The 15,000-nt window shown below is 31.3% G+C and overlaps 2 protein-coding genes across 3 annotated transcripts in view; one reads left to right on the top strand and one right to left on the bottom strand.

Moving 5' to 3' along the window:
• The window catches only part of LOC21391754 (putative E3 ubiquitin-protein ligase RF298), a 4,027-nt gene extending 1,379 nt beyond the window's left edge, over positions 1–2,648 (bottom strand). Inside the window, exons 1-4 of one of the 2 annotated variants that reach the window (XM_024173023.1) lie at positions 2,498–2,648; positions 2,191–2,227; positions 1,079–2,028; positions 210–988 (exon numbers count right to left, since the gene is read on the bottom strand). In XM_024173023.1, the coding sequence (XP_024028791.1) occupies positions 210–988; positions 1,079–1,913 (1,614 nt within the window). In that variant the 5' untranslated portion in view covers positions 1,914–2,028; positions 2,191–2,227; positions 2,498–2,648. Of the gene's footprint in view, positions 1–209; positions 2,029–2,190; positions 2,228–2,497 lie in introns of both variants that reach the window. The other variant, XM_010109366.2, reaches the window with a different exon arrangement.
• An 11,738-nt stretch (positions 2,649–14,386) lies between these two features.
• LOC21391753 (probable receptor-like protein kinase At5g18500) overlaps positions 14,387–15,000 on the top strand; it is a 3,783-nt gene continuing 3,169 nt past the window's right edge. The window contains exons 1-3 of the mRNA XM_010109365.2: positions 14,387–14,565; positions 14,651–14,724; positions 14,842–14,960. Of these exons, the coding sequence (XP_010107667.1) occupies positions 14,394–14,565; positions 14,651–14,724; positions 14,842–14,960 (365 nt within the window). The 5' untranslated portion in view covers positions 14,387–14,393. The remainder of the gene's footprint in view (positions 14,566–14,650; positions 14,725–14,841; positions 14,961–15,000) is intronic.

The raw sequence follows: 15,000 nt of genomic DNA, 5'->3' as shown, positions 1-15,000 counted from the left end.
TCTCAAGTGGGTTTGGTGCGTGCGTGTGTGCGTAAGCAAGCACGAGCATGTGTGCGTAAGCAAGCACGAGCATGTGTGTGTATGTGTGTGTTTTGGAGGGTAAAGATTGAGTAATCTCTGTTAGTAAAACCATGACAAATTGTACACTAACTGGGATGCCTATTACAGTTTTAAATGTAAACAATAATGCATATTTAAAGAAGTATTACCTCCATTTGCTGATGGGCATCTTTTGCCTTGTCTAAATCCTGTTGCAGAGTATCCACCTTCCTTTTCTCCGTCGCAAGTTCTTTGTGCAATAATCCGTTCTTCCCTTCCCATGACTGAACCTCTTTCCATGCCTTTTGCTCCCTTTCTAATGCTACCTGGTAACTCGTAGTTGATTCTAATGCCTTTAATCTGGCAACTTCCGCCTCTTTCTTCAGCACGGAATTTTCCTTCTCGAGACTGGAAATAATCTTTTTACTATTCTCAACCAAGGCAATTATATCATTCAAACCATTTTCCATACCAGGCAGTTTCTTCACGATGACCTCCCATTGAGCTTGCTTATCTACTTCTGTTCCTTCCCTCAGTCTCTTCAAGTCAAGCTGATTTTTACTAAGCCTACGAGCAGCCTGCATAATCTTATAATTAGCCCACTCAGTCCAGCAGCGTATCTCATTTTGCAATTCCTGAAGCTGAGGAACTAGCTTCAAGATGAGTTCATCCTTCTCATCTCGCGGAAGATACTTTCCCAAAGACTTCTGATATGGAATACCATCAACATATTCGGCATTCCCAGGAGACACAGAGGTCTTGACTAGGGAATTCAAATCAGATTTCTTTCCTGGAGGAACTTTCTTAAAAAGCTTGGTTTCTGATGTAGGAAAGGAAGATGAAGTTCCTTTCTTAGGTAATCTTGATGATTTACTGCTAGTTTTTGTCGAAGTGGATGGCTTGTTGGCTGAAGCATTGTGTTTGTCATATGTGAAAGAGACTTTGCAACCTGAATCCACATTTGAATTAGAAGATTCAAATTTCAAAGTTAAACCAGGCGTCTCAGGTAAATACTTCAGTCTCTTATCAAGAATAATACCACTAGCGTTTGGAAGTCTTCCTGATTTGAATGAACGCTTTGCCCCGTGACCCTTGTAAGTTCTCCCCAGGTTTAATTGCTTCTGCAGCAGTGCAGTTATTTCTCTGTTGGAGGGTGCCTTTCGAACAGCTCCTGATTTTTCTTCTTCAGATATTTGAGATTTAACTTGCACGTTAACCCCAGCAGTGCCCAAGCATTTCTCCAGTCTGCCAAGCATAGACATCAAAGTCTTTTCCTCTTTGGTGAGATCTTCAGGGATGTCGGGGCTATTTGGTTTCGCACGTTTTAGAGCACTATTAAATGCTTCACTTATATAGTTTTGTGCTTCTGCTTTTAAAGAAGAATATGCAGATCCAGAATAGTTCTCTTCCGAGGAATCCTTGCGGACAGAATCCTCTTCTAACCTACAGGCTTGCAAGATGTTCAAGTCGCATATCAACAACCACCACATTGCTTCCCCAGCCGACAAGAATGGCCTGATCTCCCTAAGCACACCAACCATCTCAAGCAGTGTATACGCCATCAAGGGCGGTAAATCATCAAACCTATCCTCCATTAAATTACCAGCTTCCTTCTCTCCCTTCAAAAATGCCAGAGCATCATCTACAATATTTTTTACAGGGTCTTCAACACCTAAAAAAAGCCCCCGCCTCGTAAGGGCCTTTACAGCGACTTCCTCACCATACCCATGTTCAGAAACCTCCTTAACCGCACTCCCGTAAACTGAGTCCAAATTATCCAACAGTAGAACTTCAAGCTGACTTGCAATAGGATCATCCCAATCTTTATGTTCAAGCCCTCCCACCGTTTCTTCTTCATACTGGTTCAACCCCATTTAGAGTAACGAGACAATTTCACTAGACAAGTAGACAACACTTTTGTTTGCTTCCAATATCATCAACTAAAACAATCCCAGAATATCTTCAACACTTGACTCTATACCCACAAACCTTGTGTAGCCAAACAAGTCAGGACAAAAAAACAGAGATTTACATTTATGTTTTCTTAAGGGAGAACAAAAAACAAAATTTGCAAGGAAAGCATGGGGAATATGTTAAAAAAAAAAAAGCATAACTATACTAAAAAAAATAACAAGAAGAAAATAATCATACCTGAAGAGATGAAAGAACGGAAAAAATAAGCTGTACCCTGTAAGGAAAAACTAAACTTGATCAAAATAAGACCTACCCAGAAATGAAAGTTACATTATAATCAGGTCCCAGTGAGCTAAAACCAAGAAACAATGCCAAACAAGTACAAACACAAAATTTTTTAAAGAACCCACATCTCAATAAAAATGTAGTGCCAACATCATTAAACCATTAAAATCAATTCTAACAAAAACATAATTGATATTCTAGATAGAAGATTGAAAACCCAAATGGAAAAAAAAAAAAAAAAAAAAAAAAAGAAACGTACCAAAATAAAAGCAACGCAGTTCAGTTGGAAGCGCCATTGATGATAAACACAAGAGGGTTTTGGGATTTTTTATTTTTATTTTTTTAGTGTGGCCTATCAGGGTCCTCCATTGCCGAGTGTCTGTTGTGTGTGACAGTCGTTTTCTTTTCTCTTTTTCTCTTCTTCTAACACTGTCAAGTGTCACCTTTTCGTTTTGTTTATATAGGATGCAATTTTAGGGGGAAAAAAAAAAACCTTTGGGGACCAATTGCCTTGCGTGCTAAATTGTGGTTGGTTAAGCCCTTAACCCCTTTTTGTTTTTCTTTTCTTTTTTTTAAGGGGAATTAAGCTCTTAATCTTTGTCTCGTGATTTTCACCGTTAATCTATGGCACTAATATATTTGATTCTTTTCAAAAAAACAATATATATTCGATAAGAATCAATTGCATCAATTAAGCCATTTTTTATTGTCTTCGTGTTATCCTAGGGGTTTTTTATTTTATTTCTATTATCAACATTGTATATTAGTTTTATGCGTTACTAATATCAACAGACATATATAAAATCAATAAAACTTAATGAAAATCTAACTATTCAGAAATGTACATTTTAAAATAAATATATCAATTTTTTATATGAGTATCAATTTTATTATTATTATTTATACACGATAGTTAAATCTAATATGTCATTTAAAAATAAGTCATGCGCGTCATGTTTTAAGTTCTAACCACTTAATTTAGGCATAACACACGCTAAAAGTTAAAAATTATAAAAATACAGACTTTAATAACCTTTTTGTTCAATTAAAGTCCTACTATATATGTCTAGATTTGCAAGCGGTATGCAATAAGTATAAAGTATATGCGGTGGTTATGAGAGCTTAAACCTATCGCTAACCTTAGACGTGTTTTCAACGTAAGCTCGAATACTCTTTCCCCTAAGTTTTAAAAAAACTAAAACGTATCTACTTGGCTTTAATCCTTTTTTAAAGACATTACTCAAAACAAAATAAGAAATCAATTTTGAAAAAGAAAACATTTCAATATTTTATGTTATTCGCATTTATTACAAGGTTTTTGTAATGTCAGTTGCCCTTAGACATCCATCATGCGTAAGTCCTCGCATCTAAATATTGCCCATAAACATCCTCGTGCCCAAGCCTGACATGCCTAGATTGGTCGCTTCGAACTCTTATTTGCATCTGTCTCCACCGCATTTAAGTCTACACGCTATCTTCTCTTATCTAGATTTGTAAATTTGAGCTAGACTAAACACGCCGACTTAAAACCCGCTATTATTAGCTTGAGCTATGCCGTTCCTCTCCCATTTAAAGTTTTAAACGGTTCGGATTGAAATTTTCATCCGGATTATCAGACACCTTTATTATGTCAAAATGATTAATTCCCTTAGTTTTTTTTTTTATAGGATTTGGTCTACTATTACAATATTGAAAAATAATTAAAAGCCAAGCGGCAAAAGACAAGGATTCGAAATCTCAAACTTTGTTTTAAATAGGCATTACAACATCACTCGTTCTAATTGAAATTACAGAAATAGTAGAAAATAGACCAATATGAAAAGTTTAAAAAAGTATATAGGCCAACTTTTAGTTATAGAAATTAATAGGCTATAACTTGTCAAGTTATGGTTCATAACCAGATAAGTTAGGGATAAACTTGTCAAGTTATGATTCAAAGCCGGACAAGTTATGGACAAAAATGGACAATAACTTGTCAAGTTATGGTTCATAACCAGACAAGTTATAGACAAAAACAGTAATTTGACCTATTTATTAATGAATGTAAACTATTGACATATTAATTTTAATTCATCTTAAATCTTGGACTATTTCTCTCTTTCTTCCTTGAAATTATTACTACTTTATAAGCATTAAAACGATAATAGAGAGAAGAAAATGGATCATTAGATAGGGGGGGCCCCCCCCCCCCCCCCCCCCCCCCCCAAATATAAACTTTTAAGTTTACTCATATTTCATAATTCATTTTAGTTCAATACTTTGGTTTTAATCTCCGCCCCCTCTGAAATTTTTTTCTGGCTCCGCCAATTTAGATGGATACTCACCTCTTTACATTCATAAAGATCTAGATTTCGGCACTTTCCTTTCCTCCTTAGTTCTACCTTCAATTTTTGAAGTCACTCGTTCACAAAGACAATCGTCACTAATGATTGGGTTTACTCAATTGTGTTGTTTAGTTGGAGGATTCGTACCCTGATTCGAATCATGATTCGTAATTCGCTATAATATTTTCTCTCACAAAAAATACACATAAATCAAAAATAATTTTAATCTCATAATTTTAATTCATAAATCAAACGTTAGTGACCACCGGTGATCAGAGTCAATATAGGTGGTGACTAGTTATTTATTGGTATCGTGCTCAATAATTAATCATTTGTCTGGTATCAATCAATCGAATTAGTTGTAGCTATCCACTGATGCTAATTATTAGGGGCATGTTCTTTTGTCTAAAAAACTCAAAAAAAAGACAACTCGAGTTTCAACTTTATTCAAGTTTACGTTCTTTTAAGTTTTAACTTTATTCAACTTTGCTCAACTTTATTCAAGTTACAACTTCAACTCAAATTATAACTCAAATTCAACTCAAAAATTACACTCAAGTTACACTCTAAAAGAACAACCTCTAAATTTCTTGATCACTTACCATGCAACTAGTCACCCAATAAATGGAGGGACATTTTGAAACTATCTATAAAAAAACTAGAAAAATCATCACATATCCAACAAAATCCGATTGAATCCATTTACCACAATGACCAAATCCTTGGATTAGAGCAAATCTCATCAGTGTTTAAACCCACAGACGGAGGAGAAAGAAGGAGTGTAAATTGGATTGGGTGTCACTTTAAAATTTGAGGGCCCGTCGCGTACAAGTCAATAATTCCGATTTATCGGTAAGAATTTTATGAGAAAACTATTAGTGTGAAATTATTAAATTCAAATTATTTACGAGAGGAAAATACTATAACATAATTAAAATCATGAGTAAATTGATCCTTACTCATTCAACCCGTACAAGTTTTATGTATACATTAGATTTAAATCTTTTCACATAAATGTCATATTCAAATTCCGAGTTGCGGCATTTCTTTGAAAAATGATGCATTCAAAAATTAGGATATGCTCCCTTCTCAACTAACCGTTTCTTTATTTTGTGCGCTGTTAAAGTTAATATCTAAAGAGAGCATGAGAGGGGAAGCAAAATTGTTCTAGATTTTTTTTAGAAAAGACAAAAATCATTTTTTGCCCCTATTCCTCCAGATACTCCAATAAAATATTAGTAAATATTAAAAAAAAAAAAAAAAAAAAAAAAAAAAAAAAAAAAAAAAAACAAGAAGGAAACCAACGAAAATGGTCATCATCCATTATTTACCCAGCACATGAAATTATTTACGTTGTAAATCATCGGTAAATAAATCGAAATTGTCATGATAAATCTACTACACATCTAATAAATATAAACGTGTTTTTAAAATAGTTCTAAATTCGGCTATTTATGTAAGTTATCCCAGACATTAAATATACCAATTTTGATACGCAGCCAATTTCAATATTTCATAATTTATAGTTCTAAATTCGATTATTTGTTTTTTGTCGTTCAATTTGAGGGTGAAATATCATTTAAATTACTAATCTATGACATTAATAAGTTGTTTACTATTATTTTTAGTATGGAATAGGTCTTCTAATCGTTGGGGATTCAATTGTTTAAAATCAAAAGCTCGAAAACTAGAACAATTTTGGGAGTCAAGATGGCAATTACCCAAGCATAGGCTACCGACAAGCTCAACTCAAGCATGGGCTACAACAGGTATCCCGGACTACCCACAATCCACAATCTTCCATGCTTCGAACAAAATACTCTTCACGCCCACAAGGCCACAAGTGATAAACAACTCTATTTGGAGAGTGATATTTATCGTCTCATTTTCATGTCTTATTGGTTAGCTCTTCAATTAAAATTTAACAGTTCTTACTAAATTACTTAATATTTTTAGTATTTAGTTTCTGTTCATGTAATCAGGATGTTACCTTTCAACGGCAAGTAAAATAAGTAGTTGAGGGAGACACAACAAGACACGAACAAAAATAAGGATAACGGGCTTAGAAAAATCGGGTTAATAGAGAAGAGGGTGGATTCGGCTGACATGTGTGGCCGCCCCACCCAATTCTTGAGTAAGAGTTGCTCTCTAATACCTCGTCCAAGGGAGAATTTAATTAGTCGATCGAGTTGAGATGTGATGTTGTGTGAGAGTTTTTTACTGTAGTAAAAAATAAAAATAAAAGTAAATAAATGTGACTATTTCGAAGAGCTTTTTACTGTAATAAAACTCGAATTCTAAACTCGAATCAACGAAAAGAACGGAATATATGTTTACTAATCTCTACAATGTATATTCTTAAAGGAATTCTATATAATATACTTGCGTCTCCGGATAGTATACACGTGCATAAATTGTATATCACTCTCCTGCTTACGTTAATGTAGTTGGTATCTAAAAAAAAATGTAGTTGGTGGAATCATACGGTTGACATTATTATAGAATTTGAGGATCGTAGTGATTAAGATCATTAAATATATTTCACCTAATTTATATTCATATTCTCTTCAGTTTTGACAAGTAAATCTATACACAAAACAGCTGAGCAGTGGGGTGTTAGCCTGCAGTTTTGCCAGAACCGGAAATAGAATACTTCAAGAGAGAGACAGAAATCATTCCCACTTGGTCTCTAATTTTTGTTTTTGATCTCCAAAAATGATAGCAGAGATAAAAAATGCTAGTATTACTTTTCTTTTATTTTTTTATCACTTTTTATATTTATTATTTGACGTATAAAATTTACTAATAAGATATATTATTATTTAAATAAAAAATGAGATAGTGAAATTCATATATCAAATAATAAATACAGAAAGTAAAAAAGAGAATAACAGAAAAAATAACGTTAACATTTCTTTTAACTTTTAAATAGAAGTGTAGGCTTATAGATTACACAATGTTAGATTAGTGAGACATGAGATAAAAAGAATTACTTTTGCCCCTTTTCGCAATAGCTGCCAAATAATCTCAATGGTCGTATTTGCTTCCTACAGAAACAGAAATCATTATGCCCCAGTAGCATACAAGATTGCAATGGTTTTGGCATTGAGATTCCATTTGCTTTGATGAGAATTTTACACTAGCCTGTGTAAAACAGATTCCATTTAATTTGAATCATCGCATTTCTTTAAGGTTGTAGTCTTTTATTGACGAGATTTAGAAATCCAATATTTAGAAATAAACATTATCTTAGAATTATTTACCGATGGAAACCGAAAGAAAACTCTCATTATCGTTGTCTTTTTTTGTTATAAAAACCGATAAAAAACTCCATGTTTTTACCAAAACTTGATTTTTTAAATAATTCACACTCAAATATATGGGCCCGTTTGTTTCATTAATTTGAACATAAAAATTTGAGTTAAAATTTAAATTTTATGAGAGAAAATATTATAGTAAAAATATTTAAACAGTAATTTAAATTTATAAAACAAACATGATGTGTGTTTTTAGCCAATAGAGACGTTAGAGAAATATTTACTCATTTTCTTTAGAATTCTTCCTTTCTTTCATATTTTTATAGGATCAAAAAAGATAAATTATTTGTAATTTCTTACTTTTAGTTGACAGATTTACATTATAAACTATTAATTTTATATTTTTTTAATTTAATATAATTTTAATTAAATTTAATGATTAGAAACAGATCATATCACTTAAAAAATCCTATTAGAGAAATTTTTTTTTTAATGTCAGTTGGGGAATTGCTCTCAATTCATTATAAACTATATACCTGCCCTGTCAACGAACCAGAACACCAATTATTAACATTTGTAAATCTCCATTCAGCAAAAAAAAAAAAAAAAAATGTAAATCTCCATAAAGATCTTCTAAAGTATGCACTGTTGAAGTCTCACACTTATTCCACTAGTTTATGTTGTCGGTGGATTTTCTGTTGTGGTTACACGTGTGGTGATAGAGACAGCAGACCAAAGACAATTAAAACTATTTCCAAAGGAACTCAAAAATGCAAATGGAAATGGCTTTTTGACGGGGCAAAAATAACTTAAGCGGCCTCGTTCATTTTGTGGATTTAAATTTTTAATTTGAGTTGAGATGTGATATTTTTTGAGAATTTTTTATTGTAGCAGAAAAAATTAGATGTGACATTTTTTAAGAGCTTTTTACTGTAAAAATCTAAAACTGAAAACTCGAATCAGTGAAATGAACGAGACCTTAATAAGACAGACTTTGATACTAATATTCTAAATTAATTTATGGGGCAGTGAATTGTCATATTTTTAATTAATATGATAAAATTTTAAACACTTATTTATAAAAAATAACAATTGATATAATAAGTACATTTAGAATTTGTTCTAAAATAATTTTATTTTTTGTATGAAAATAGAAATAAAAACATTTTTAATCTCGTACAAAAATTATTTTTAAAAATGTATTTGATAGTTTTATCAAGAGATTCTTTTCAGTATAAAAAAACTCATTAATGTCTCTTTCTCTCTCTGCTCGAGAGAGGAGAAAACGAAAACAAAAAATGAAAAACGACTAAAAGTTATTTTTCATTTCTCTCTCATTTTACACTAAACTAAAAAATCATTTTTATTTCCGTTTTTTTCTTTAATTGTGTCAAATGCCGTTTTAGAATCGTTTTCTTTTTTTCTCGAAAAACGTAAAAAATAAAAACAAGAACAATTTCAAACACGGTAGATATATCAGTATACTTATTAACGCATCAATATCAATCAATTATTAATTAAGATATTAATTCTAACATCCTTATTTATACGATGTGTACATAATTTTTGTTCATGTGTACTATTTGCTGCCACATGACAAGAGTACCATAGGAGATGTGGTTTAATTTAAACTGAAAAATCCATCCATGTCTATCTTTTCTTTAGGGCTTCGTTTTGTCATTGCTTAAATGCACGAAAGATGCAATTCAGTTTTTCAAAGAGTTGAAAGAAAACGAAAGAAGAAAATAAAACGTGATATATGACGAATGACATTCTAAAACTTCAACGAGTATTACAAGTCATCTAAGCAATTATGAGGGTGTAAATTAATCACGCAAAGAGACAAATTAACAAACCGTTCATTTCGCTGATTCGAATTTAGAATTTGAGTTTTTCTACAGTCTAAAGCTCTCACAAACAATTACATCTAATTTTTTTACTATAATAAAAAACTCTCACATAAAATCACATCTCAACTCGAATTTTAAACTCAAATCAGCAAAGTAAACGAAGTCAGCTTACCCACGTAAAGGATAAACAAATATTATACCTTCATTAACTCAAAAGGAACTTTGGATTATATGTGTCATCGTCAAAGCTACTAACTTTATTCTCCTGAGATCATTATATATCGACCACTCATTACACATGCATGTAACACATATCAGAATCATAAAGTTTAGTATAGCTTTCGGTTAGTCAAAATAATAGAATGAACCCATCAATCAAATACCTCGACGACAAATATAAAGGGCAAAAGGCCTTTCCAAAGGGACAAAAAAAAATTGCGTGAAAGATGTGCATTATAAATCACATTTCTTATCAAGTTGAGGAAATAATATCTATCAGAAAGAGATAGAGATAGGTGAATAAACTTCAAATAGATGGTAGTTTTTATATATAAACGAGTTTTTAATAATTACGTATCTACATCAAATATAGACATTTAATAGTGTGACATAATAAGAATCCAACATTTTATGTTTGTATATATATAGATATATAATATATATATGTGGAATTAGCACGTATACATCAAAATAACATGTAATCATTTTCTTATCTTAGGAGTTTATTAGTTGAATTTCAAGGATAAAATATTATACATGTAATGACTAAAACGATATTATACATGTGATAAAATATTAAGTTGACACACAACAAAGTATGTAGATTTTAATTCTTTTCAATTTAGCGATTGATGTGCTTTGATCGTTGTTATTACTCACATTTTGATTTCTTTTTTCTCTTTAATTAATGAAATTCCACAATTTGATTTTGGTTCTCTTAAGCCTGCCAAACGCCAATCTAAATTAACATTGACAGTTGAAGATCAACGCATTTTCTTTATAATAATTACATTTCCGGAGAATAAGTATTTTTTATTTTATTCTATTAATAATAATAATAATTATTATTATTATTATTGTTTTGCTTTTAAGGATTAAAAGAACATGAGTACATACATGGTTTGAAGTTATTTTCAAATTCGCTTTCAACGATTTCGGTGTTTTGATCTGTATTTGTATTGCATTAATAACTCATCACTTATTTTTTTTTTTGGAAAATTTTATTTTGGTACCCTCTATTATATCGAAATTTGAGTTTGATACCCTCTATTTTTGAAAATTTCACGCTAGTACCTCGACCTTTTAAAAAATCTTTTTTTGGTACCTCGGAACCATTTTTTAGGACACAAAAAGATAAAATTACCATTATTGTAAAAGCCAGTTCCTCGTGATAGTACATGTGGGATTTTGTTATCGAGGTACAAGAAAGATGATTTTGGAATGAGTAAAAGGTGCGCTACTAGGAAAAAAAGATTCAATCCAGTCCCAAGCTGGGGCTACCCTGTTTATCGGATCCTAGTTTCACTCCACTACCCAGAAAAAAAAAGTTCGCAAATGTATTGGCAACACTGGCCTCCATGAGAAACATTCCTGAGGGAGTGAAAGTCCACCCAATCACCTGCTAATACTTATCATCCGAGAGTGTTCAAAAACTCTCTGCAATTTTAGAGGCACTAATCGTAGTAGAGTTGAGAATAGGGTGGAACGATTATTCATAGTAATAATATTATATACTGACTGTACCGATTATATGTCATAAGGATCCCCTTCCCTAGCCAATGTCCATCTTCATGAAATGCAATTGGTACACAGGTTAGGACCGGCCTTTTATCCTGGTGAACAATGTTCCACTGATTAGGCGGAGACATGATTCGAACCTGCAGTCTTCAGGTCATGAGCCTGATGAGTCGACCAATTCATCTACCCCGCTTCTTCCCCTTCTCTTTAAAAAAAAGATTTTGAAGAGATGAATTTTTAAAAAAGGATTATGCTCTACAGGTATAACAATTTTTAAAATCCTTTTTTCCCCTTCAAAATCCTAGTTAACATATGAATTTTTACAATAAGGGTAATTTTATTTTTTCGTGTCCCCAAAAATAGTTCCGAGGTACCAAAAAAATGATTTTTTAAAAGGTCGAGGTACTGATATGAAAATTTTAAAATAAATGATACCGAACTTAAATTTTATATAATAGAAGGTAGTAAAATGAAAATTTCCCCTTTTTCTCTGAAAAGAACTTATGATATCACATTTCAACTACTATGTATTTTTTTTTATCAACAAACTTTTATTAGTGACTAATAAATGCATATAAACTCTTAAGTTCTTGGGACTAAACAAACTTTTATCAGTGACTAATAAATGCATATAAACTCTTAAGTTTTAGTCCCAATAATGGATCGTCCTATTATTTGAATACTCAAAGCAACAAATAAATATATCTGAAAATAACATTATAGCTAATACATTGACTTGAAAATCAAAACTAGTCAATTTATTTATCTGAATTTGAGTTTAAACTTCGGAAATAGTAATCTAAAATTCAGATTATATAATGTGACATCATATAATTCATAATTATTAGTGTGAGAATTTATAAGAAAAAGAAATAGTTATTTGTTCGTTTAGTGATCTCAAACAGCCATCGTAAAGTTGATTCTATTGGTTTTGCATGAAACGTGCATATATTATGTTCTAATAATTGAGACTTTTAGTGTATCAAATAGTATCTAATTAATCATATTATGCTATGTCATTTCAAAAGGAAGAACTATATACCCTATGTGTTTTGTTGTCTAAATTATAAAGACTTTTGACCAAAGCATTTTACAACCTCTTTTGCTTCGAATACTGATTTGAATTGAACCATGAACCACAAGGCCTACGTAAACTGGAGGGGCCAGCTCCTCCCATAACAATTCACAAGTTAGCAATTGAATATTTTCCTCCCTTCATTAAACTGAATAAAGGATTTGCATGCAATAGATTCTAAGGTTCAAGAGCTAAAAAATAACAACAAACTTAGGGTCAGTTTAGTTCGTTGATTTAAGTTTTTAATTCGAGTTGAGATGTGATTTTATGTTAGAGTTTTTTACTATAATAAAAAAGTTAAATGTGACTGTTTCTGAGAATTTTTTACTGTAGCAAAACTCAAATTTTAAAATCAAATCAGTAAAATAAACGAGACCTTAATAAACAAAATGCGAGGAATACATGGTGTGGGCACAACGTTTGCCACAATTCCTCAAGAAACTCAATTCCTAATTTATGGTTAGTACTTACTCCGTCTAATTCTCAAATGTAAAAGTAAACAAAAGAATTTAAAATTAGGAATTTAATTTCTTTTATTGAAATTGAATTCCTGATTAGTAAGTGCATATTTATATAATAAATATAGAGAAAAGAGTTAAGTAGAAATACATTTGAAAAAAGAGCAAGTAAGAAAAAAAAATTATTTTAAATAAGCACATAATAATGATTAAACTGCACAGTTACTTTTAGCAAAAAGAAAAAGAAATCCATAAAAAAAAAAGAAAAGAGAAACAAAAAAAAGCTAAGACAATATTAAAAATATTATTTTGATAAGAGCTGAGTGAAGAAAGAATGATTTTAAAGAAACGCTTGTACATGGTAAAAAAAAATTGTTAAGGATCATTTGACAAAAGGGTAAAAAAAATTAAAAAATCAAACGAAATCAAAAACTGAAAATAGTAAAAAAAAAAAAATCAATAAAAGATAAGAAAGTTTCTCTCATAAGACTTTAAAAAGTTAAACTATTAGTAATTTTTTATTTTTAATTATATTATATTAAAAATTATATTTTTTTTTAATTTAACGTGATTTTAATCTGATTATACATAAGAAGGAAATAATCCTACCTGAGGCCCTACTAGAAACAATCCCAAAAAAAATAAAAAAAATAAAAAAATCAAGAAGAAGCTGCCACTTGGCCAAAGTAGCAGCCGAGTAAAGAGCAAAGATTAGTTAAAAAAACTCCCTAATAATAGGGGCGTTAGGCAAGTGGCTTGAAAATGTTCATGGTTTTACCCTTGATGCTAACTACTAAGCTTCCATAATCCCCACGTTCTTTTTTAAGGTAGCCTGTTTTTTTAATCATTTATAACAGACAGGAATCATATTATTATTATATATTTGAAGGAAAGCTTTGAATTTTAGTTGCAGTAGGTTGTAGGCTGATGGTATATTTGGCTGCATTTCCTTGATTAAAAAAAAAAAAAGAAAAAAAAATGGTGGGCTTTAAGCTTCAACAAACAGATGGATACAAGTTTTAGGTAGAATTTTGTTTGTCCTGTCGCATTTATCTTTATGATGGAAGCAAACATTCAATCACTATTCTCATGGTTTGTCCTTCTTCCTTTCTCTTTCTCTGCATTTTTTAGTCTTACTTATTTATTTATTTAATTTTTTTTAATAATGCATACAAATATATATCCCTAATCGCATTGTGGGCATCCTTTATATCCACAAATGGCAACATTAATTATAGTATTAATGAGGCATTGAATTTCTTCATCTTCATCATCATCTTCTTATAGCTTTATCAAATTCCATGTCGGATGTTTTGTTGCAGAGTACTTGAAATGAATATTCCCAGCACATTTGCAAGCCGAAAAACAATATATATATATATATATATATATATGTGTGTGTGTGTGTGTGTGTGTGTGTGTGTGTACTAATTAGAGAGATCAGATAGCTTCAAATGACAGTTGAGGAATTTAAAACCAACACCATTAATAATGAGAAGAAGAAGAAGAATGTGTTGGTCGGAATTCGGATAAATAGTGAAAGCAGAGAAGTGCTCAGTTGGGCTCTTGTCAAAGTTGCAGAACCTGGAGATTCTGTAATTGCAATCTACGTTCGCCCAAGTTCTGGTAATGAATTTTCCCAGTTTTATTTTTTTTTTCTTTTCTCTTAGTAAATTTAGTGCATTATTTATTTATTTATTTTTAAGTGCAGATCATGCTTTGAGAGAGAAGCCCACGTTAGATGATTATCTAGACGTGTACCAAGGCCTATGTAGCGTAAAAAAGGTGTTCTTTGTTGTCATTTCACTTTGTAAAATGTCAAATAATACTTCTTGTTCTTGTCAATTTTTGAGTTTTTAGTTTTGATTTTGACTATGGTTTTTTTTTTTCCAATTATTTTAGGTGGAACTCATTGGGCAGATCATGACAGGAAGTTCTGTCAGAAGAGTTCTAGTGAGAGAGGCAAAGAATTATGATGCTGTGGCTCTGGTTTTGGGCATTAGTAAACAAACCACTCTTGGGTAGGGACAAAGCTTAAAACCCAATATATATATATATATA

Source organism: Morus notabilis, unplaced genomic scaffold, assembly GCF_000414095.1.
Source record: "Morus notabilis unplaced genomic scaffold, ASM41409v2 Scaffold711, whole genome shotgun sequence".
Taxonomy (NCBI): domain Eukaryota; kingdom Viridiplantae; phylum Streptophyta; class Magnoliopsida; order Rosales; family Moraceae; genus Morus; species Morus notabilis.
The sequence above is the reverse complement of the archived record's forward strand: the minus strand, read 5'-3'. Positions and strand labels throughout refer to the sequence as shown.